Source organism: Anopheles marshallii, chromosome 3, assembly GCF_943734725.1.
Source record: "Anopheles marshallii chromosome 3, idAnoMarsDA_429_01, whole genome shotgun sequence".
NCBI lineage: Eukaryota > Metazoa > Arthropoda > Insecta > Diptera > Culicidae > Anopheles > Anopheles marshallii.
In genome coordinates, this window is record NC_071327.1 from 50,412,281 (window position 1) to 50,436,731 (window position 24,451).

Genomic DNA, 24,451 nt, shown 5'->3' on the forward strand with positions numbered 1-24,451 from the left:
CATTCAATGAAATTGAAGCTCCTTGCTCATCGCAATCCAACCTACCATGTGTGGAATAAAAATCCTCTAACCCTCTTTTAGCAACGTGCCCTATCCACCATGTGAAACTTAATCACTAAACCACTCGGAAGTGCAAACAGTTTTTCATTTGCATAATTCATCTCCTTCAAATGGATGATTTTTCCATTAGGCGAACACCCCTTTCGCAATCACACGCGCCTGCAAGCCCGCGCGCGAATCGTGCTAGTGGAATCGGTTGCAAAACAAATGTATAATGCAGTATCGTTTTCATCGGTACGTCATCCTTCGCCTTTTAGCCGTTCAGCTCGACGAATGGTTACCTCGATTTCTCGACAGCGCTCAATCACACACGGACATCCACCAGTTGTGGCAGTTCACTCAAGTCCTTATCAAAACATTACACACACATACATATACACACTCACACACGAACTCGTTGCCACCGTCAACACCTACAGTGTCGTGGTGCAAAGCGTGTTTCCGGAATCTCGAATCAATTTGTAAATCCTCCCGTTTTTCTAGCCGCTCGAGTGGAAAATCTCATCGATATCGAAGCACTTTTCTCACCGTTTAAACAGTTTCGGGTGGATCGGAACGACGAAAACCCGTTTCAAGAGAGATGGAAACGAAATGTAGAGAAATGCTTCATATCGCTGGGTTGAAGCTGTTTCATCCTTGGAGGAAAACGCGGTGAAAATCACGACCAAGCCAAAAACCCAGAGCAATTGGTAACCCGGGGGCGAATGAAGGCGAGAAACACCGAGGCAGTGAAATCGTCAACACAATAAAATGGAAAGAAAAACATCCGGAACACATCTTGAGGCACCGATCGAACGATGAGCGGCTGTGATGTAAGCGGCCGGCAGGAAAAGTGGAAAATCCTGCCAAACATCGAACGTCGATCGGATTGGACGCCCTGGTAGTGACGGGAAAACATGTGTGTACATAAACATTTACAAAGTGCGATGGTTCTTTACTTCGTTTCTCTGTTTTTTTATTATTATTTTTCTCTCTACTTACCCACTCAAGACACACTTGCACCACCTTTTCCTTTTTGTATGCAGATCGGATCTGAGGTGCTGTTTTCTATTTCGTTTTTTTTTGCACATTTTGTTTGCCTTCAAACTGATTTGGTAAAGCAGGTTTCCTGCACTCCTCTTGTTCTCGGGTTCTATTTTCAGAAACTACCGGAAGACACTAACTCACATAGAAAAAAAAAACGTCGGTTCACCATCACTCCTTTGGCAAACAATCGAAATTGTGCTACGACAAAAAAAAGGTTCAGGAATGGTTCGATTTGATTTTGATAGATTTGCTTGTCACATTCGAATCTTTTGTGAATGGTTTCACTTTAGATAGGCACCGTTCGGAAGAAACGACAGCATTCGTTGAAAAATTGTTGTTTGGGACCATTTCCTTGCAATTCGAATATTAAACAAAAAGAAAACTAACGTAGAAACCCCACTTATAGTAAATGCAAATGGTTTATTATAATTCAAAGCATCTTTAAGCCATAAAAAAATGGTTTGTTATAGAGAAATAGAAAAAAAATTCACCAGAATCGTTAAAGTTAATGACAGCAAATTATGAGCTATTTGTTTAGAGAAGTTACTTGCTTGAATAACATTTTTTGGGGTGGCCCGGAGGTGTACGGCGCCAGGCGCATGACAGGAAACCGGGACAAAATTCCATCCGTACCAATCCTCCGTACGCAGGAGCTTAACTATCAAGCTAAGGGTTAATGAAGTCAAAGAAAGCCAGAAATGGCAGGACCATACCTCTTAAGGATGTTGTGCCAGTAAGGATGAATTACAATTTTGTGGTGTAAAGTTTCAATATATCGAGTTCGTTTCGTCGATTATTTTTCGTGCAATATTACACTTATTGCTTTACAAACTGTACAGAAAGTTACCTCCAATCAAGACTGTCTTTCCCTTTTGGATATGGTACAACACATAACAAAAAAGCTTGTGTGCCACACCTACTTAACCAAGAACAACAATCGATTTGTAGTGCACATATAGCGAGGCGAAAGAATTGCAAACAAGTCTCATGGCTCTAGCCTGGTCCAATGATACCTTTATATCCGGATCGTTACACCTCAGGATGGCCAACATCGTCATTACAGTTGCAGGCGTAATGATGTGTAAGGAAAGCTCACTTGCAGAATGAGGCCACTAACAACGGTTGAGGCCGGTGGGTACCACTGCCTCCCGACGACCATTTTTTGGGCGAAAAAAATGTAGATGTGGGCAAACACGTCCGGATCGGTTTTCCTCGCTGGAAGCAAACGACACACAACCGACCACACGTGGCGCTCGGAGTGTGGATGGCCGGCGCAAAAATAAAAAAAGGCAATCACACACCCACAAATCCAGCGCACACGATGAAATTGAGTCAGTTGGGCAGATGCAGAACATGCAGCACACGTGCGAACGGGTTTCGGCAAACGTAAACGGCCCTCAACTGCTGCTCTACCGGTCGCACCGGCTGTACGATTGCGAAAAGGGAATTGAACATGGGCTCGAAATAGGAATATCAGGTGTTTACATCAATTTCCCATTCAATGAAAATTGAATCGTCCGTACACGGGCACGAAAAGAACGTATTGCAAACCATGCAAACCATGGCATGTACCACTGCAAGCGAAAGCACGACGATCGGTTGTTTAGCGGCGAACAAAAAAAAAACTGAAAGCAAATCGAGGACATAACCATCACCTAAAAAGGTACACAAGCAAAAGGTTGGTGTAGTGTGCTTCTTTCGCGCGAAGTTTACACAATCGAAGAGTTTTAACACAAACATGCAGCTATATAAGGAAACGAACGATCAGCCATGCTGCAAACGTGTCTTAACGCTTGGGTTTTTTTCCTTATTTATTACGCTTCACTGCAGAAACAGACCGTAGGCGAAATTGTTTTTCTGCCTCTTTAAGCTTCATGCGTTCGCGTAAAAACCTGTGCAGAGTTGCGCTTAAACTGCCCCACAGCTATGAACCTTCTAGTGAGAAACACCAACACACCCATCGGTGGGAGTGTAAAGCTAGGAGGGCTTAGTGGTGAGAAATTTATAACCCGGTCAGCTTTCGCATCGTGCTGGGAACAAAATTTTGTCCATCCCATCCTTTTATGCAGAACGGTAACGAACTGACCCGAAAATCCATGCGAAAGCCAGTTGTGGTAGGCCAACTTCAATTTATGGAAATTAAATCGATTCGTTCACTCTCCCACTGACCTCGTACAAAAGCGCTCACACACACACTCTGACGTATGCTGCAGTTCGGTTCCAGTTCATAACACGAGGCGAAGGCCATCCGGAAAATGAAAATACCACCGCATGGTAGGCCATTTACTGCTCGATTCTATTTATAAGGGATAGGGATAGTGGTCCACCTGCGATAATTTTCCATTCCGGCACTTTCTTGAACGCGTTTTATGCTTCAACCTCAAATGTGCCGTTGGGTTGGGAAAGATTGAAGCTATCGCGTAATCAAATTACCGAATGCATGGGCTAGGGCCCAAAGGAGGTAGCCGCGGAGTGTGATGGTGCTGGTTAGGTACAGTACAATCTTCCTTTCATCGCTATTAATTTTCGAATGGTCAGATACTTTCCGACAAAGAGTTCCGAACCCGCTGTTCGAACCACATCAGGTCGAACAGCTTTTACTTAATCGGCACTCAACTGCATAAATTCCACATCAGGATCATACAAAACTTATAAAGTGATGTGTTATAAGTAAAACAGCTCGTATTACGCTTATGAAGAACTAAATATGTTTGAGGAATTCTTCCTTAGAATTCTCTTGCACAGAAAAAATCCCTCCCAGTCACTTACAATCACAACCACAATTTAATAAACTCATAGTCTGGCATTTGTTACTACGTTTGAATGCCACATTTAACAGTAAGTGGCATCCAAACTATTCCCACCAAAGTTTCCCCAGCACAACTACAGTTAAATTGGCACTCATGCTCAGTAATGCTTCGCAAGGTGTCTGGCCATGGAGCTTTTTAACTCTATTCGTATAATAATTGACATGTCACACGGAGCGAGTGTGGCATAGGGAGGCACCACGACTGAAGAATGCGCACCAAACTCTTGTGCCTCAACGTGACAGTGAAATTGCACCAGCAACTTTGTCCAGCAAAAGTTACACATAAACTGCACCTTGCATGTAACTAATATGCTTACCGCAGGTACGGTGCTGGTCGTTCACGACCGGCCCCTACCCATTCCGTTTTGAGGGTTCAATAAGTGCAAGGTTAGTGTCGAGAAAGTGCGTTAAAGTTTTGATTGCAAACATACTTCCTTATTCCACCTGACGGCTCGAGGCGTTTTGGTTCTACAGCCAGCTAAAGCAAGTGGCAGTGTGAGTGATATGCTGTCAAAAGTTGCCCTCAGTTAGATTCCAGAGCGTTCCGTTCGTCTTTGTGGGAATTGCCCAACAACATTCGCAGATAGCACGGTAACCCAATAACGGCTAAATTGATTGTGCTTGATCTCGGCTTAATTGCGCAGTGTGCTTTCCACAAAATCATGCACAAAAATGAATGGAAACTAATTCAGTAAACTCATCCACGTTTGCTAGTTAATAAAATATTTTCTAAATATTGCATGTCTAGCATAACCGGAACGGTACAGTAAAAAGGTCATTTAATTTTATATTACTCTTGCAATACAAGTAACCAAGCGCTTACAAGTACCCAACCAGTAGCGAAACTCAACCACACTGAGCTGTTCAATTTCTGCCCCACATCGTCAATCTTTCGCATCTCGATAGGGACTCGTTGAGTGTTAAAGCCGATCAGGATGAGCGGACACTCAACAATTGCTAGCGCTCCTTCGGAAACACTAGTCCAGTGATCCCCGCTGGCACAGTTGCTTACGTACGTGTGTTGTAGGGAAGCATTTTCCACTTTACCGGAAGTTATTTACGGACAGCAAAAATGCATTCCAGCACGGGCATTACTTCAACCGGTCGGCGCTGGAACGACACGCTCCGTACCAACTCTCCGGTACTCCGGTGTGCTCCGGGTATTCAATCCCCGTTCGAGAGCGCTTTGGGTCAAGCCGAACGACTGCGATGTGCATTTCCCATTCCAAATAATACACCACCGTGTGCCCTGTCTATTCTATGCTGAGCGTGTTATTGCAGCGTACGAGCTGCAGTCCATTTATGGTGTGCTTTGTTTTTATTTTCTTAACTCCCTTCGTGGACATTACTTCGTTCACCCATCTGGAAGAGTACCTTTTTTACTTCCTATCCATCAGGTAGTTAGCAGAAAGAAGAAAAACTTCATACACACACGCACACACACATACACCGAGTCGTTTAAACCTCTCGAAACAAATCGGACTGTGTTTTGCAGCGTGCTGGGGCACCCAGCACACACGTCGGATACCGCTACCAAGTGAACGTATAAATTCACTTGACATAATCTTCCATAAATAATAACGACCACCGGGAGGTAATAAATGGATTTATTTGCATTCGATTACGGATGCATGAAGACTTCACCCCGTAAAGTAACGACCGCTTGAGGGAACAGTTTGGCCGAGGCTTTGTCACAAGCTTCCCCATTGCCACTGTTAAATGGTCTGGACATCAAGGAACATCACCTGCAAAATCCCCCTGCAATGGTTTGCTTGCACGACTGTACCCGACTTTTGATTCATTTCCTTCTCGGAAAGGGTACCTTTATGGAAAAGTTTCCAAGAACCGGCTTCCCGGCTGTCACATTCTTGATGTCGCCGATTACATGCTGCCATGTTTACCGAACGAAGGCACAGAGTAAAACCATGCACACACACAAAAAGGGAAATGGAAAGTGGCCAACGGGAATGCAACAGAATTCTTTACACTCTACGCCGATTTCGGTGGTTGCGTTCTTGTTAAAGCGGACGGTGAGACGGGTTCCTCTCTGGCAGACAATGGCAGACTAGCAGCCCAAGCGAGACATGCACATAAGTGTGGTCAGTCTGTATGGTGATTTTTTCCGCCGTACATTGTACGAATGCTTCATTCCACACCGTCTGACACTGACCACCCATTGACAGCTGACAGCCAATTTATCCTTCAAACCGTTATGCGTCCTCCCAGACTTCCCAGGCAAAGTGTTTTCCGAAGTATTCAAATGCTGGCCCCGAAATGGAACGGTCCGTTTCGGTAGCAGCAAGAGTAACCGAACGAGGGTGTAATTGTTTTTCAAGTGTTTTGCTCTGTTTACTTACCGTAATCGTACGACAGTGTGTGTCCATCGGAGAGTATATGAAGAGCGAGCAAGTTGCTTGTACACGTGTGTGGTGGAACGTGGTCAGTCGGTAGTGAAGGACCTCGAGCTCACTGTACAGTACGCAGGGCCTTTGCGGGGAGTGAGCTGAGTCGGCAGGAGTGACTTCAGGGGAAAGACGGCAAAAGCAAAAAAAACACGACAACAACATCCGACAGGAAGGATAAACATTCTCCACTCGAGCAGCAGGATAGTAGGCGGGCACTCCGGGACAGGTTGCAGGTGAGGAATCGGGAGGACAGAAGGAAAGAACTGTCACTCCTGGCGGTGGCATTTGCAGCAGTAATGCACTCGTCCCACTGTATATGTGGGCAGTGTTGCCAGAGCGAGACGCAGGAAGTGTACCATTCATTCCAGATTGGCCGGAAGGTTGGCAAGGGTTCGGACCGTAGCTTCTCGAAACCCAAACCGACGGGAGAGATGCAGCCACAAGGGAAGAAACGGACGCGTAAAACCCGGCACAATAACGTGAGCTCCCGTAGCATAGCGATTGATGAATGTAAAGAAGAAGTAACGGAAGTAGTTTTGCCGCACAGCGCACTCTGTGCGGGGCCTAAAGGGGGCCTAGATGGCACGAATGGTGTAAAGGAAAATTTTTCGACCAAGTGCTCGCCGAGTTGTCAAAACAGGATGTTTCTGTTGTTGTTGTTTTTTTTTTTTACTGTATGTTTGGAGTGAATAGTTTGGTGCTGTCCGAGGCACATACTGATGACGACAGCAGCAAACCGGTCTGGTTAGATCGGTGAACTGCGTGAACGCGAGTATATTACAATGCATGGCAATGACATTATGCATAAGTTTGTTGCACCAAACCGCCTCAAAGCCACCAAAATGTGGTGCGAGTTCTGCCAAGTTGGAAATAGATGGAGTGGAAAGTAGAAAAAGGATGGGGCATAGAAAGTTAAATATGTCCCAGACATTGGTTGATGCACCAGACATGAAGAGTTAGAGGTTTGCTAGACATTTAAAACACTTTCGAAGAAAAAAATATTCAAAGCATTCAAAACATCATGTGAAAAAGGAAAAAATAGTGAAAATTAAATTATGTCTTAAATAATCGACTTTTTCGACAACTTAAACCACTTTACAATTAATATACTACAAATTGGTACCAGCAATCATTCAATTCAGAATAAAACAAATAATCCACTATTGCTTTCTAACATATCAGACGATACAACCGCTTCGCAGTCTTGGCCTGCCGAGTCGACACCGTCGTCAATCAATCCATTATCTCGGTTTTTATGACCGACGCCCTGGCAGGCTTACCACGCCTCCTCTGTTCATGTGGACGATCTAACGGGAACTTTACGGGCGAGTGTTATTTTCATTACATGACCAGCCTACCGTAGCCTGGCGTGTCCAATCCGCTGTACGACAGTGAGTTTATCGTACACCTCGTACAGTTTGTAATTGTAGCAGTTCTTCCATTGTCCTTTCATACATACAGGACTAATAACTCGTCTAGAACGCCTCTTAGCCGCGGTTTCGTTAGTTTTGGAAAAAAACATGTCTCAGAGGCACATGCGAATTGGTTGCCATCCTTGAAGTAAATGACTACAAGACTACGCTGAAATTAAAACGTAAAACAGATAGAGATCATATGCTCTTTAAAAAGCAATAGAGTTACTGTGGAGGCTAGAATGCCCAACGCTAATTTTGCCATATGACGACAAGGCGAATTCGAAATGAAAGCGAAATCCCTTACCTTGTTTACAAGATCCAATTGAATGCTATTATCAAAACCGCAACCCATAATCTAACAGAGAAAATCTGATTCTACAATAAGGGTACGGAAAATTCATTCATCTTTCCAAAGTAACCGCAACTTCTCCCAAAGAATGTCCACAATCTGATAAATGCCAAACCAACCGCTCCAACTCGAACTGCTCGGTAAGAGATGATAAATTTATTCAAGTGTCCAAACGAGAAGGGCAAAAAACATCCCTAACCTTCCATAACTACAACGAAAAGAAAAACTGGGCCAAAAGACAACGAAAGGCAACCCTACAGTCTCAATCATTTGTCATAATACATGTCCAATTGGTGGACTTTTTCGATAAACAATTGCCGGGATCGATGTTCCCAGTGTCAACACCTTGCATAAATAACCAATCATTTCGTCCGCCCGTAGGTTTCAGTTCTCCCAGCGCATGGGGTATTTTTTGCTTCGGTGGTATCAATATGTCAAAATGCTCCCCCAAATGGTGTTCGGACCAATTTCAAGCCAATCATCTACCACTGGTGAAGTTGTGGCGGACCTCGCTTCATCCTTGGTGCGAGATCATTTGTCGTTGTTCGGAGTTTTTCCCTTTTTTTTTGATGATCCGACCAAGTTCTGTATGTACGTGTGTGTGCCGGAAATTGTTAGAAATTGACAGATCAAAACTTTTTCCCAGCGTATGAGGGAGTGTGTGATTTGTTGTTTTTCTTCAGCGCTAGACTAGAGGACTCAAACGGTGCCTCGAAGAGGTCGATTGAGTCCATCAGCAGGTTTAATGTGCCTTTGCTTTTGCCGTTGGAATCTATATCTTGCGTCGTATGAAGTTTGTGAAAAAGGTGGGAAAAACAGCTCGATACACCTGCGGCCTCCATGCGTCCCATTTTGACGACAGTTATTTATTTTGATTTTTTGTTTATTTTGGCATTCTTGTCACGACAGTCTTGTGGGTGTCGGTTGTTTTTTTTCCTTTTTACGCAAAGGGTCGTCCATTTCTTCGAAAAACCTGGACCATGATCTCGCTTGAAAAGTTTCATCGCTCAAAGCCTGGTGCTTCTTTTCTTGTCCTTTATTCCTTTCCCACGCTTATGGCTAGAAGCGTGAAGGGGAACAGATTTTGTGACGGGGGTTTCTTTTTTTCTTCGCGTGATTTTCATCGCTCTCGCTCTCTCATACTCACGGCGATTACTCTTTGTGCACTACCTTCCCACACACATTTACAAGGCACATACTTTCTTAAGCCATCGCACACTTTGCCACAAAAGCGATAGCGGCTCGTCAATGAAGCAGAAAATGAAGAAAGTTTTTTCTTCCGCTGCTAGGATTTTGAATTTGCCCGTTTTTCCACACTCTTTTTCCTTCTTCCCTTTAAAATACTCTTTTGTGAAAATGTGTGCACGCGAGATTGTGTGTGTGTGTGTTGGTAAGTTTGAACTTGGTTCACTAGGAAATGTCTCAGATGTCGCGCGTTTTCCACTTCCCAAGCCGGTACATCCGGGATTGATGGGCTGCCCGACTCAATCAGCTCAACTCTTTCGCTTTCAGCGTAAATCACGTAACATCATTAGCATCTCGAAAGGACGGACGGACCATTTGCCACTCGGACGCTATATCCTTTTTCGCACATTTGTCCAGCTTTACGACCGACAAAGTTAGCCGTTCCTTCGCTTCTGTCGGATCGGATAGCCAAAGGAAAAGAAGCAAATCCTCTAAAAGGCGGATCCTTGACTGTCTCGGGAGGTCCATTGTCACGCTCCGTTTTTCGCGTGTTCCAGCCGTGTTCCATAATTTTCGAGGAAGATCACTGCAATAACCGTACCATTCGCAGTACGTCGTACAATTAAGTGTCCAACCTAGTGGAATGGGAAGGTGCGTGTGATCAGTGAGAAAAAGCAAAAGCAAGTCAAAGTGAATTAGTGACAGCTGAAGGCGCGAAACGATGCCAAGACAGCTTTGAACCGGACCGGTGCCCGACCGACTGTCCCAAGCAGGCCCGGCAGCAGCGTACAGTTTCATTCGCCCTTTCGGTACTTGGGGCTCGGATCGGTCTTTGCTATCATCTGCTGCAACCACCCACTTACCCACTTTGCACACTCCTTCATCCCTTTCCGTTACATCTGCTTTGTCAACCACACTTGATGGACTTCGCGTTTTACGCTTCGGCGATCCTTTTTTCCACCGCACAACGGGCACCCAGTGGAGCTAAGTGGAACGTAAGGAAAGGCTGATAACGGCGGAGAGCGGTAGCAAAATATCGATCAGTGTTGGTTTAATTTTATCGCTCCCTTTCCTAGTCACAGCGTTATTCCTGGTCACGTCACCAGATGCAGCAACCGTGAATTTGTTCACGCTGTTCCGTTCGGTTCGGATCGTTTGCTTTTGATTTTCCAGCGGATTTTGTTCCATTCTTTTTTCTCCTTTGAGATATTTTTTTTCTTAGTTGCTTAAAACGAACGTTAAAGTAAGCAAACGGTAGGTGGTGGGTCCAGATTTAATTCCCCTTCTTCTTTCTTCACGCTGCCACTTTCAATTGGCGATGCTAAACACATTTTCTTGCAGGCGTGATTTTCCTACAATGAGAACCAACTCACCCCCGAAAAACGATGAGTGTGATTCGTTTGCTTGTTTATCAACTTCCACCCATCGCAAGCACTTGAGTTTTGATTAGTTGTTTTCCAACTTTCCAGTCATTTAAAGCCATACACTTCGCGCACGAGAAAGAGAGAGCAGTGAATAATCGCATCCCCGTGAACTCATTGCACGAGCAAACGGAAATTTCGATTGTCATTCGGTGTAATAAGAACCGAAGCGGTGAGTGCTTGCCGATTTTTCCTACCGTCCTATGTTGGACTCCTGCTACTGACAGATTTCCCACTCCACGGTGTGCAAATTTCGCTCACAATGCAGCGAATTTTCCACCATCACCATGTAAGTGGCAAACCGTGGACAGTCGCCAAAGTGTCCTCTCTGTCATTGTCATTGATTTCACCGTGGTTTGGTTGGCCCGTGTGTAGGTGGAGTTGCCCATCCAGCCAACTGGACTGGGTAGTCGATTTGTTTAATTTCGTTGCAACCACCATGCGAAAAGGGACTACAAGCTTGACATACGTACAAAACTAAACTGTGCAGAAGCAACCATCACAGCAAATGATAGAGGGGCGTCGAGGAAACCAGGCATGATTTACACCGAAAAACGACCAACAAAAACAGACAGGCCACTCGCGTTCCGTCTACCGGAACAATCAGCGGCATGGTCGTGTTCGTAGTTCATAACATTTGCGTGAAATCGTGGTTTTCACTAGACTAATCTTTTGAAGGGTGTTTTTCGTACGGTCAAAGTTTACAGGAGGGAAAGTTTTGCCTGATGACAGGCAACAGTTTTCATCTCAGTAGGTTGTAACGCGTTTGCGTCTGGGAAGCTAGGCATTGTGATAATATATTCGTAATGGTAAGAAGTGTCAAATAGTTGCTTTATTTGTGCGAAAAAGGAGATTGAAATGACATATGCACGGATATGTTAATATGCTGACATACTTTTGCACTTGGAATCTGCAATGAACTTTTAAAAATATTTCAATTTACTTCCGACGCTCATTTGCGTAAACAAAATGATTTGCTCCAATAAAAATACACTACAACATTAATCTCATAGCACAGCACGTATCATAAACTTATTTCGTTTGTTTAATCTACCCTCCATTTGCAGCCATATATCCACAGAAAAAGCTCTTACATGTGCATCTTATAACAAATTACACTTCTAGCTGAAAACCTTACAATATATACACAATATCAACTCCCCCTAATGGTGCGATTTGGAGCGTACTTCTTCCCCGACAACTTATACAACGCACACAGTGCTCACAAAGCCGTCAAACCTTCTGTTACATGCACATGAGTGTCAAGAGTTTTGCTTCATGCTAGTAACGTTCGCCCTTTGGCTGGATACCACGTAACCCGAAATTGAATTAGATGCTAAACCGGCATGAATATTTATTGTTTCAGAAGAGGATTTATGCTCACACTACATGCTGTGCTGTGTCTATTGGTTGTACCAAGCGGTCGGGTGGTTGGTGGACAAAGTGTGCGGGCAACTTACCGTGTACAGCCAAGAGAGACGTCAGTAACGACGACATTGTCATGTTGTGGTTTCTTGTCGTGTGCGTGTTGTAGAGCATACGCAATCGCGTGAATTTCTACAACGCACCATGCGCCTCCATCGCAGACTGGTGACATTAAAAAATACTGCCAGCTTTAAACAGCGGAAATGTACAACGTAGGAATAGGACCATGGTGAGGTGTTGAACGCGCAACGCTCAAGGGACATTGTCAGTTGCTTCAATTATCTAAAACAATGCCCCGGCAGCAAGATGACAACGGGCAAAGCTTTGCCGACAAGGATGCGACCATTCCGTAGGACCGAAAACCGCAACCATTTGTTGTTGTAATCCGACTAGTCCACAGCTCAGTGAAGCTTCTGTAGTAATGGTACAGTAAAAACTGTGCAACTGTTAAGCTACAACCGGGGAAACATATGCCATGACCCACTCCGAGAGTTGCAACCTCAGCTGTAAAGTATTAAACGATACGACTGCAAACAAAAACCCCACGGACATCGTCGGCAAACGCACAATGGGTATGAGAAAATTATTCTAATTAATTTAATCTTCACTGTGCCACCACAACACAGAGCGTTGGTGGTAGATGACCAGGTAGCTGTTTAACATTTATTGTTTACTGTTTTAACATTTGTTTTCTTACGAAGCAGCTCAAGAAGTTGTCGCTTCCGTGGGATGCCCATTAACCTGACGGCGCTGATCTCTTTAAGACGAGCAACATTGTACATTGTGTTGTGTTTCTCCAGCTTTTTTAATTGAATGATAAAGGCAACGACTTTGCGTAGATAATTATCTTGAAAACTGTACATTTTTTGCAATAAACATCCCATAACGAAGTGTGAGTTTAAATAAATGGACTAGTGACGTAAAAAAGAACACCAACACTTGTTGTTTTTGCCTCTTAATCAGGATCAAAGAATTTTCCATTTCAAGTACTATATAAACAAAGAATTTGTTACATTTTCAATTTATCAATCTCGTTTTTCTTCAATTTTACCAACAAATATGATATATTTCTAAGAATGTTACTCACATGTACTGAATAAACTATGATTTAAATATAAAATTAGTTCATTACGAAAAACACGTAATACTAACAAAACTTATTTTTTCCTGAAACAATAAAAGCATACAAAAACAGGAAAACTCGGCATCAGGACAAGAAAGAATAAATCGGATCACAAAAACTATTTGCTGAAATGTATGTGAATCAGCAAACAGAGAATATAACCAACTGCTTTTATTTCGTACTCTACAAATTCACAATCTAAGTCAGGCATCTAACAACCAACATTTTCTATTACAAATACACTACATTTAGTCATGTATAAAGTCGATTTGTCACAGCTTAAATTTTCAACTTTATTCGAAATTATTCAATCTTCAACTAAAAGTGTGATTTAAGTTTAACGTTTATGTACCGTGTTCACAAGAATTCGATGTCCTCATGTATTCCATACGGTTCCTCCAATCCAAAAAGAAAAAAAAATTTCAAAACTAGCTCTTTGATAAATCTTTCGCTTTTTCTGCTTCAAATTGAAAACACACTGCCCAACCATCGACTGTATGCCATGAGGCATGCATTGCAGATCATAAACTAAGAGTCCATTTATTTGCTTTTCTGAAAAGTATTCTCATTTGGAGATGTTTTACTTATCGCTCTTCATATCCTTTTAGCCTATTGAAAATTCCCCAAAGACACGTTAGCCCCATCAGCAGCGGGTGCAAATGTGGAGCGCAAATGAACGTACTGCACTGTATGCGAATGTTTCACTACACCGCTTCTATCCATTCCGAATTATCGCAACCCCACGCTTCATGCATACCGCTCCCATCGTCAAACTTTCTTTTCATAGCGTTTCTTGCAAGAAAAATACTGAAACGAAAAGTAACAGCTACTTTTCCATAACCCCGTCCAGAGCCATTCGACTGGAAATGGAGAAGATATCAGAAGTTAATTACTGCTCTGTTCTGCAGCCATGCGTGCAAGAAACCCCGAGCATTTTACCAAAGACGGAATACACATTGCTCGTCATCTCGTACACCTTCACCCAGGCACACTTTCTGAAAGAAGATCAAATGAGAGAAGATTTTCCGAGCCATTTGCCGCACAAATTTACAGCCCTTCTGCGGGGCATTTGTTGTGAAAACGAGCTTACTGCTGCTTTACCCACAAAATGGAGTGAAATTTAATTAAACACACACACGCAGACACTCGCATGTTGTGCTTTAGCTAAAGGCTGTGGCTTTTGCCTAAAGTATCCCCATGGAGTGTACATCTTTTTCCTTCCTATGTGTACCACGAACGATAGCTTTGAAGATGATCTTTAAGTAAACTTCACCTCATGATGCTCTCATGTTCATTAATAACTCCCGCTGGTTTGCAATTATTTCAATCGTATAAGTCGTATGTATGGCGGGAGAAAACAAATAGCATAACACGAAGACATCCATTTACGTAGTGCCCACAACTTGCCACTTCCATAACGCCCACATAAATAAAGCCTTAACCGGATGATCCTCACTGGTGACTCACCTTACCCGGAGGCTATTTCGACGGCCACACTTTAACGCTACCGAAAAACTTAACCAGCCCCTAACACCTCGCAACAAAGTGTCGCACAAAGTTTTCGTTCCTATCTAAACAAGTCTTTTACCATAAAAGCGCCTGGGCACACCGACAACTGCGTGTGGATGTACGTGTATCGGTGTGTGTGCTGAAACCTACCATCATATCTTAAACGGGGAAAGCTACACATTGCTGGTGCGAGCAGCAAACGATGGTGACTAGGCGTGTGCGGTTGGTACCAGCTTCAAGAACCCCCGGTCAACCCCTTTGATAGGGTGTCTAATGGAAGGTGACAAAACTATTCCACTCAACCGGAGGTTCTTGTCGTTATGGGATCATCTTTAATAAAGTTTTGAAAATTTAATTGAATACCAACGGGAACCTCAGCCACCTGTTCCACTCCATCCCGTGTTTCCAGGTGGCTTAAGCTTGCAGCATGGCACAACCGGTATCGGTTTGACGGCTTCGCAGGGATGCATTTTGCTGATAAGGAAGTTTGCATATATGTGTGAATTTACGAAGAAATTTAGCTATTTAGAAATTTTTTAGCTTATGCCGCCATGGAGTGTGGCTCGATAATTTCAACGATGCCCGTAGGGATCTCTGGCAACGGACAGCAAGAGATTGTATGGGTGTTTAAAGCTCGGTTCGAAATGTATTAAGTATAAACCTAAAGTAAAGTAGGTGAAAAGTATCGAAAAAGTCGCTATTGTTTTACTGCTATTGTGTGAATTAAAGGAAAGATTTATGTTTAAACCAGAAATTCATTACATTCTTTGGAATATGGTGTGCAAAATAGGCAATTTTACAATGTTGTTTCACATCGAAATCTCTGCTTAAATGTTTCAAACAAATCCAACACAAGAACGATAGTTTAATCGCTGGGTTGTTTTACTTAGAACACAAGCAACATGTTTCCAATTCCTGGAATGAAAGATGTATCGATGAACAAGCTTTAATAACCAAATGAACTTTTCCTTTTCAAACAAGCTCTATCGATGATACATGAACAAACTCACATGCAAATGATGTCACTTCCTGTTTTGGTTTCAAGAATTAATTAGTACGAAACTGTTTTGGTGGTTTCGAGTGGAGATAAAGCAAATGAGGAGTTTGAGTGGCTTTCAGTTTAATTAATTAGCAACCTTTGGTTTTCCTATAAGTAAATCCCACAGCTAAACTGTTTGAGTTCTAATGGAAACGAGAGGGATTTTTACAATAAATCAATGTTGGTGATTGTGGAAAACTTTAAGCTAAAAAAAACATAATCAACCAATCCAGACCAGTAATAGCAAGAAGATAGTAAAGCTATCTCGATAGAATCGCTTAGATAGGTACTTAGAAAGTAAAAGCTACAAAAACTGCACTAGTCTGTTAAAAATAGCATCTTTTTATGCACACTTTCTCCATACGTTGGTGCTTCATAAGTTATAGAGAGAGTATCCTTTATCATCATCACTCCCAGCATTCTCCGACTGGACATAAATGAAACATGCTGAAGCACACACTTTTCACACCATTCAATCAGCAATGAACACATTCGTCGATCGTTAAAACATCAGAAGAAGGAAAAAGACGTAAGCATATCTAGACACATACAAAAAAACTAAAAAGCTTTCATTCAATCTTATACACGACCCAAATCCGTTGCGAATGTCCAAGAGCCGGGTCCGCGAGTGGGATAGCGCGCAGCTGACAAGCATACAATCGAATGAATTCATTTATCTGCTTCACGTTTGTGGTGAAGCTCACCGTAGGAACCGAGCTTCGAGCGTACGGAAAGATAAAAAATTGAAGAAAGAAAGAAAATCTGCTAAAACATTCCATTGCCCTGGCTGAACTCTGCGGTTACGGTTGGATTTTTACACACATGGTTCAAGGTTTTGTGCCAAACGGGAGAACTGATTTCTACTTGTGTGCTGGAAACTAAAATTAAAGGATTCGTGCATCAACCGTGGAATCCCGTCGGTGAATGTGAACTATTTTAATTTTATGTCGCACGTACGACGAGTGACAGTATGCTGGAGCAGCTCTAGAAGAGCCCGCTTTGCTGCACAGCAACTTCAACGTGAAGCTATTCGAAAAATCACATCGAAATTCCAACCATAATGTCGTCCAATCTAGTGCTACTAATCAAAGTAATGTTGCATACGGATTTGCAGAGATCAACTGAAACGAAGTCCAATTAACTACGGAATGCTTATTTGTTTCATCGGACACAGTACAGAACCTCCAACAGAAGCAAAAAATCCGTTTCACTTCAAAAGTACTAAAAAAGCTTCCCTTTTGAAATCACGATGGATCACGTTCATGAACATGGAAGCGGCTTTCTAGTGCGTTCATTCCTTTGCATCTGGCACAGTTTAGTGCGTGAGTGGTGAATCTTTTCATGCCTTCATTCCGACAAGCATCAATCTCGCCGATGCATTGTTTCTTCCCGATGCACCCCGATTAATTGATTGAGGTTCATAGCTAAGGATAACACCACCGTCACCGTCAACCACACCAGGCGGCTCCATGCGCAGAGGAAGGCGACGAAGGTATGCCAATTACTCTGCTGCGTGCACATCCATCGGACGGAGCGCACAACAAGCTCAATCGAATTTCGATCACAAATACGAACATGCGAACATGCACTACATGTCGAACACAACCGCGAATTATCGCTTGCGCGCTTTACGCTCTGGGCTAGAGACTCGCAGGCTTCATCATTTATGAGTTTATGAAGGATTCGGGTTGCATCAGCTCGTACGTACGGTTGAGTTGAGTAATTTGACGCAGCTGGTTGGTATGAAGCTCAAAATATGATTTTCGGTTCAAGCTTTGGACGTGCGATTCGCAGCACAGTCGATGAAAAAATCTAACTTCTCACATGATGTGATCGAATGAACGCCGGCGAGCGAGATCTGACGAATCTGATTGGCTATGAATGCAAAGTACACAATGAACGGATGATTTTTTTGTCTGCCAGAAAATACCAATCGATTAATTAAAACGTTTTAAAGGAGTATAACAGTGAAGTATCGTTGCTTTGACTTAATAATGCCCAGAATCATTCAAAACTTTGAAACAATTGTTGATTAACTTTAAAATAATTTAATTTTAATCCTATCTGCTAATATCACCCATCATTACAGTTCCTGAAACGGAGAAAACCAGGCTAAGAACAAATTATCAAGCATTTTACAGGAATTCCTTTCTTGTCGGAAGATTGCTATGGCTTCTCCGCTCACATAATCTCGCTGCTAAATCCACTAGAACACAGTTTAACAGCTTTGCAGGAGCTAATCAGATTCGTTGTCAGATTTTATTCGAACATACCGTTAAGCTGCTTCGTTTCACAAAATGGCTGCAAAATGATACTACTCTTCTTCTGTGATCCGTTTAAATAAAAGCCCGTTTACATGAGCTGCACCACCAGTGCCGGTCACCTTTTTTACTTGAAGAAAGAACATTCCGCCGGCTAGATTTACTACGTGAAAAATGCTAAACGTTACAAAACTGATTTCTCACTTTGCTGTTTGTCTTATGGCGGAGTGCGGAGAAATGGCAAAAAATGGAGCAAAAGCTGAAAGCACCTTGTCTTTTACCGTCGCGTTCTCACTTGCTCCCGTGTTTCCTTTAGTTTCCCATACCCTACAGCGGGCCCTGAGTTTTAAATGACCTGTATTTTGCCTGCACGACCCCATTGGCTACCATTAGGCAGGTTGGGTCGCCCCTAGACAACCTTACCGAAGCCCCGGCAGTCGACAAACAGGCCTCCCACCTAGGCAAGGTTTCAGGTCGTAACACTGCGGCTTACCTGCAGGCAGAGGACAGCTGGACTTCACACGTTGCACTTGATGCGGCATCGCACTAACCGCACCCTTGCCTACCATCTGGCCCCTCGTACCGTGTCGTTCAATTTCATTCCCTTCTGTATTCCACCCAGCAAGCCCCATTTTTCCGTTATTGCCGTAACTTACCCGGAAAAGTCCCGTAAGGTAAGGTTTTTTCTTGTTGTTGTAGACGTTACAGACTGCAGTCCAACGTAATCCTTTTTAAGTGACTTATCTTCGTCCCGTGCCATGGTTCCTGCGGGAAGTAGGAACGGGTTTTGCAGGGTAACCGAATCGAAGAAAAACGGTCGTTTTTCCATTATTCTAGGAAAAGACGCTTAGCTCGAAATGGGCGAAAACTGGTGCTGCAAGGTGGGGCGCGATTGGACATTTTCACCATCACCAATACCATCGTCAGGGGAAAGCATGAGCCATTCAATTCGGACTCGGAGGTTGCTCGAAGGGACGGAAAAAAAGGGGTGCATAAAACGTTTTGCACATTGTAGCTGGTGCAATTAGTTTTATAGCTGCCTCAAGTTGCAACCTGGCCAGGTTGCGCACGGGCCCGAACAAATGGGAGGCCATTCGTACCATTTAGCACCGATACAGCGTGCAGAGAACCCGGTAATCGGATATTGCATTTTGCCAGGAGATCGGTACTCTGTGTAAATAATGGCAAAACGGAACGAACACGATGCCGCTGGAACCGAGCATGTTTCACCCACCAGTATACGGGGCGTTGAGTGCAATGGATTCGATGGCGTAATGATTTACCCCTTCGGGAAATGTCCCTGGGAAGACAGGAACGGTTCTCTTTGTAGAAGAAATAATATGGAGAACACTCACTGGTCAGAACATGCCTACCAGACTCCGGGCAATTCAAATTCCTTTAGGAATCAATTATAAATCGCAACAGATCAACCAACGGGGAAAAAGAAAGGAAAGATGTATGTAGCACCTTTTTAAACCTATCCATCAAGGTGATTGAAGACGGTGATTTAAGCTTTGGTAGCTTTGGTGATACCGGACCCTCGGTATCATAAATTCCAATATTAATTATCCTGGACACGTGGCACCAGGGTATGCCATTTTCTAGGAAGAATGTATGTCGTGTGAGTAATGCGCTTGAAGAAAATAGCAGGAAATTCCCTTCAACATGGGGTAGATGGTGCATTAATTCTTTGTGTCTGGAATGCTTGATACCACATGGTTTAAAATGTTGAGCTAAAATGGTATGCAATCCTAACATATATTAAATTATTATCCTTTGGTGAAAAGGTTGAAACAGATAACTAAATATTTTTAATATGCTCCCTTGATAATGATCAGCTTAAAAAAATGATTACTGATATCAAATTTCAAACGTGGAATGTATATGAAGCAAATTATGAAGTAACATAAATGCTAAGGCATAAAGACATTTGGATTAAATCAGAAACCAAAGTAAGGGGTGCGGTTAACGAAGCGATTATTACATCAAATTTATAATTATAATTATTTGTAATGTAGAAATAGCTTGCTGTTGTTTGTAACAAAATACGAATATGTATCGAAGCAAACACTTTCTGCAACAAGTGATTAAAAAATAGTATATTCCTGGATATGAATGATCCCGGCACACACGTATGACGCTTAATTATTTGTTATATATTGGAAAATCAAACATCTGCAAGGAATCAACCACTTGTACAGCTAATGACCAATGATGTCAATACTTTGGGAATTTGTACTTGCTTCAAGTTGAAGGTATATACTGTAAAATTGAACAGTCGATTAGTTTGAAGCAAGATGTCGGCTGGCTAGTTATGATTATCGAATAACAACAAACAACCCTACTCTTAACAACAATATAGGTCGTCCAGACGACTTCGTTCGTCCATAATTGTCTTTGATTATTGCCAGACTACTGCTGTACTCACTACTGTTAATATAGCATTCAATCGATATCATGTGTAAGGATTTGATTGTTGATTTGAATGCCAAACCGGTAGTTAAAATTCACACCCATAACACATCATATCCATTCATCGTGGGACATTGCTTCACCCTTCAATGCTTTTCCACCCCATAAACGTTCCAGTAGGAGGGCCTAACAAGTGGAAGCCATCGCTTATGCTTACACCCGCAATCCAAAATGGCTTTCCTAGCAAAGCTACGATCCCCCATTTGACAAACACCACTCACATGGAGCGACCCTAACAAAGGAAAAAGAAAAACCGATCCAACCAATTGCTACAACACATCAAGCTTCTGTTTTGATTTATTTTCCTTTTTACCCTCCAAAATATATCCGCAGCGAGCGAAGACCTCCGGGTAACTGAATACTTCAAACCCATACATCCATGGAACGCACGTGCTCGCTTACGTTGATTGACGTATGGCTTGGCAGGGTTTTACAAGGAGCCGATATTATTCGCTTAAAACAATGCCAACCCGCTGCTATCTAAGGTATTTCACCTTATGGGGCGCTGGTTTTTTGTTCCTTTTTCGTTCTTCTGCTTTCAGGGGAAGGTCTCAAGTGTCGAACGATTTTATAACGTGTGTCCCGTCTTCAATCGCAATTGACAAAAACGCTTCTTCGGAAATTGCACGTAAAATGGAACGAAAAAAACACACACACACACACACTTTTCATTCAACCGTTCCCGGTATGCATCGACCCGCTGTAAATAGAAATGAAACCATTTTGTTCGACACGTCCTTCGACGGCCATCGCCTTCAGTGAACGACTCGCATGGCTCCGCTGCAAGCTCAAGTGCATAGTCCGATGTGTAGCATCATCGAGAGAGGCGTGATGGTACGAAACGGCCCTACCGCGGGTACCGAGGATATTGCAAAACGGTCTCTTCAATGGTCCGAAAACCCTTTCGGTATTTAGCCACACCCCGTTAGGGGATGCAAACAGATTTTTTTTCTTCATCCGACCAGTATTTCGTATCAAAACCCCCTTTCTAATAGTGAATCCGCTCGGTATGTTTATGCTTCATATATTCCACACAACTGCACACGTGCTATCACAAGGGTTCCAAAAACGAAGAAAGAAACCGCGAACGGGTAAAAAGGAATCGAAAAGGGAACGGCGACAATAACAAAATACAAACAAAAAAAGCACACACACATACCGACCAACATTTCACATAGGGAATAAATTATTATAAAACACACAACATAACAGCACCAAATCCCTGTGCATGGTCGGCGCAAAATGTGGAAATCAGCAAATTGAAACCACCTACCTCCGTGGTGGCGCAGATGGAAGGGCCCATTGGTGGTGCCACCGCAGCACGGTTGCTCGTAGTAGGAGTTCCATGTATTTTCATAATCTCCCAGCACTACGCCCGGAAGCAGCAGTAGCAACAGCACGGCAGTAGACACCATGACCAGCAGCATTCTCGGTCTGGTCGGTGTTCCCGTGCACGTTGCGCCCTGTCCGACCACCGGTACCGATGCTGCTAAGGATGGGTATGATGATGTTGGTAACATTGTGGTAATGTTTCTCGGATTTCCAACCATCCCGTGCACACAAACCAGCGCCCTTTAACACTCAGCGCACTGCTTTTGCTTTCTTTTTTCCTATTTGCCTTTACGCCTTACGCCGACCTCTAAAATGTCGACTCTTTGCTACACGCTGGACGAAAAACACACCGGGCGCACTAGACACCGTGCGCAATATACACTGCAAAGCACACTTTCGAAACTCACTTTCGACCACGGATGAAGGCCGCTACCTTTTTGCATTTGCCGTACCGCGATCAATAAGGTTTCGATGGTTTTGAAAATTAAATACCGTACTAACGCGATGCCACAGCCCCGTGAATGTTGCGCTACAAACTAAAACCGTACAGAAGGGTATCCGATGTTTTGGCTGGAACTTCACTTGAATTCTACACTCACTTGTTCATTTGTTTGTTGCGGATAGTTTCCATCACACGAGCTGGTGCTCGGAAGCTGACGCTAAACGGAAGGCCAAGGTAATCATCTCAGGAGCGCTGCCTTCGATTCAATATGAACGACAGCTGTTATTCGATGCATACATTTATGTTTACCATATGAATTGCAGCAAGGACTTCCTTGAAAGCGCTTTAAAAGCTAACACATTTTTAATCGGCTCTTGATGCTAAGTTACTTCCAACATTCATTTCTGTGAACTTTCTTCTAGAATATTGATCGTTCTTTTGTACCACACCGTCTATAACATCCAAGATATCGTCACATCTCAAAGCATCCTTACGGTGACATCCAATGACAAGGTGTGTTCCACGCAAGACTTCATAACTTCCTCGTGGGAAGCTTGATTTTCTCCGAAATACTCATTCACCTGCAGCTCACTCATTCAGTCGCTGTACGTTCAATGACTTAAGTTTGCTTGACTCATGCCCACTGCATCGAACCGTTTGCTACACCAAAACAACTGCCTACCCAGGGCAACGAAACCCGTAAATCACACAGACAACCACGCGCCGTACAACACACACTTCACTCAAATTACGGCTCACAGAAACGGCTGTCTAATGAAATTCACTTCGATGTGTGCCTTCGACACGCTGGTGGAAGGCAAGCCATTAAACATAAGGAACGGTTTAAGCTAACGTTTTCAGCATCGCTTCGAAGCACTTGCTGCTTCTACTACCGCCTTAACGCGGACGCCCAAACACCGCACCACCTGCATGTTTCCTTCGTGATCTGCTCACGAAAACTCACGAACAAAGCGCTTTGGCCTGGTTTGCCAAGAAAGTCTCGCCCGTGCCGGAAAAGAAACGCACACCTGCAACGCTTCTGGTCGTGGCTGTAGCTTTGCAAACCCGCTAGTGCCACCCGCTCGAATGGTTTGGTTTGTGGGAGATTGTTTCTGTACTTTGTTTCTGCAGCGAAGCAAACGATAGCTATCCTCGCAAAACGGCATCCGATCAAAAGTACGTCCGATCCCGACCGAGTTTTCAAACAGACTGACTCCGTACTGCGAACGTTTGCATCCGCGTTCGTGGCGGTCGGTTACCGTTCAAGCCGGTAGGATGCTTCCAGTCGCAGCATAATAACCACAAAACACGCACACATGCAAGCACACATATTGACATCGTCCCGTATCGGACCGTTTTCCGAATGGTAGATGAACCACTCTGCCCAGGTTCGGGAAACCGGGCAGATGGGTTGATGGTTTGAGAATGATGAGAAAATTCTTTCATTTTCATCTCACACTCCCAGCGTGTGTCTCACTGTCTCACCTCCATTTTCACGTATACTTTGTTGTGGGTAATTTTTCCAACGCATGGGATATTCATTTCTTCAGAAGCGAATTGATTTGGAATGAATTTGTGCGGGGAAAACCACCGTTTGGGACAATTGTTCATTCTTCCCTAACAAAGGATAAATTGAATGATATTAAGTGCGCGCGCATTGCAACGAGGAATCGTATGAATCTCGAGCAGAGTAACGCTTCGTAACGCTTATAATGGTGTAAACAGCAATTTAGCTTGTTTATCCAATAAAGTATTTCCATTTACCTAAGAACTAGAAATACTTTCAAAATTATTGAAACCATTTCTTTATACTGTATTACACCACAGCAAGGATTGATATATTGTCGTACTATTTATTGCACTTGACAGTTTAAAATAAAAAAAATAATGGTTTCAGTGATACAATAACATTGATATTTCATAGGCATTCAGGAAAATTGCGGCGAAGTCCAACTTTGCGGTCATACGCCAACTGTCTATAATTACAGAACACATCTTAATAGAAAAAAAGTTAACAATTTTATGGTATCTTCGACTTTTGATAACCAGACATGTCACTTCGGGTTGTTATTGAATTTGATTCAATTTTAAAAATTCTGTTCAATCGAATCCGATTGCCATTTAGCTGATTTTGTTCTTCGTTAAAAGGATTTAATAAACCATCAATCGAAGAAATTG

General features: G+C 43.2%; 1 protein-coding gene across 1 annotated transcript in view; it reads right to left on the bottom strand.

Moving 5' to 3' along the window:
* The window catches only part of LOC128715317 (semaphorin-2A-like), an 81,716-nt gene extending 59,667 nt beyond the window's left edge, over positions 1-22,049 (bottom strand). Inside the window, exon 1 of the mRNA XM_053810200.1 lies at positions 21,773-22,049. Coding sequence (XP_053666175.1) covers positions 21,773-22,049 — 277 coding nt within the window. The remainder of the gene's footprint in view (positions 1-21,772) is intronic.
* Positions 22,050-24,451: the final 2,402 nt, after the last annotated feature.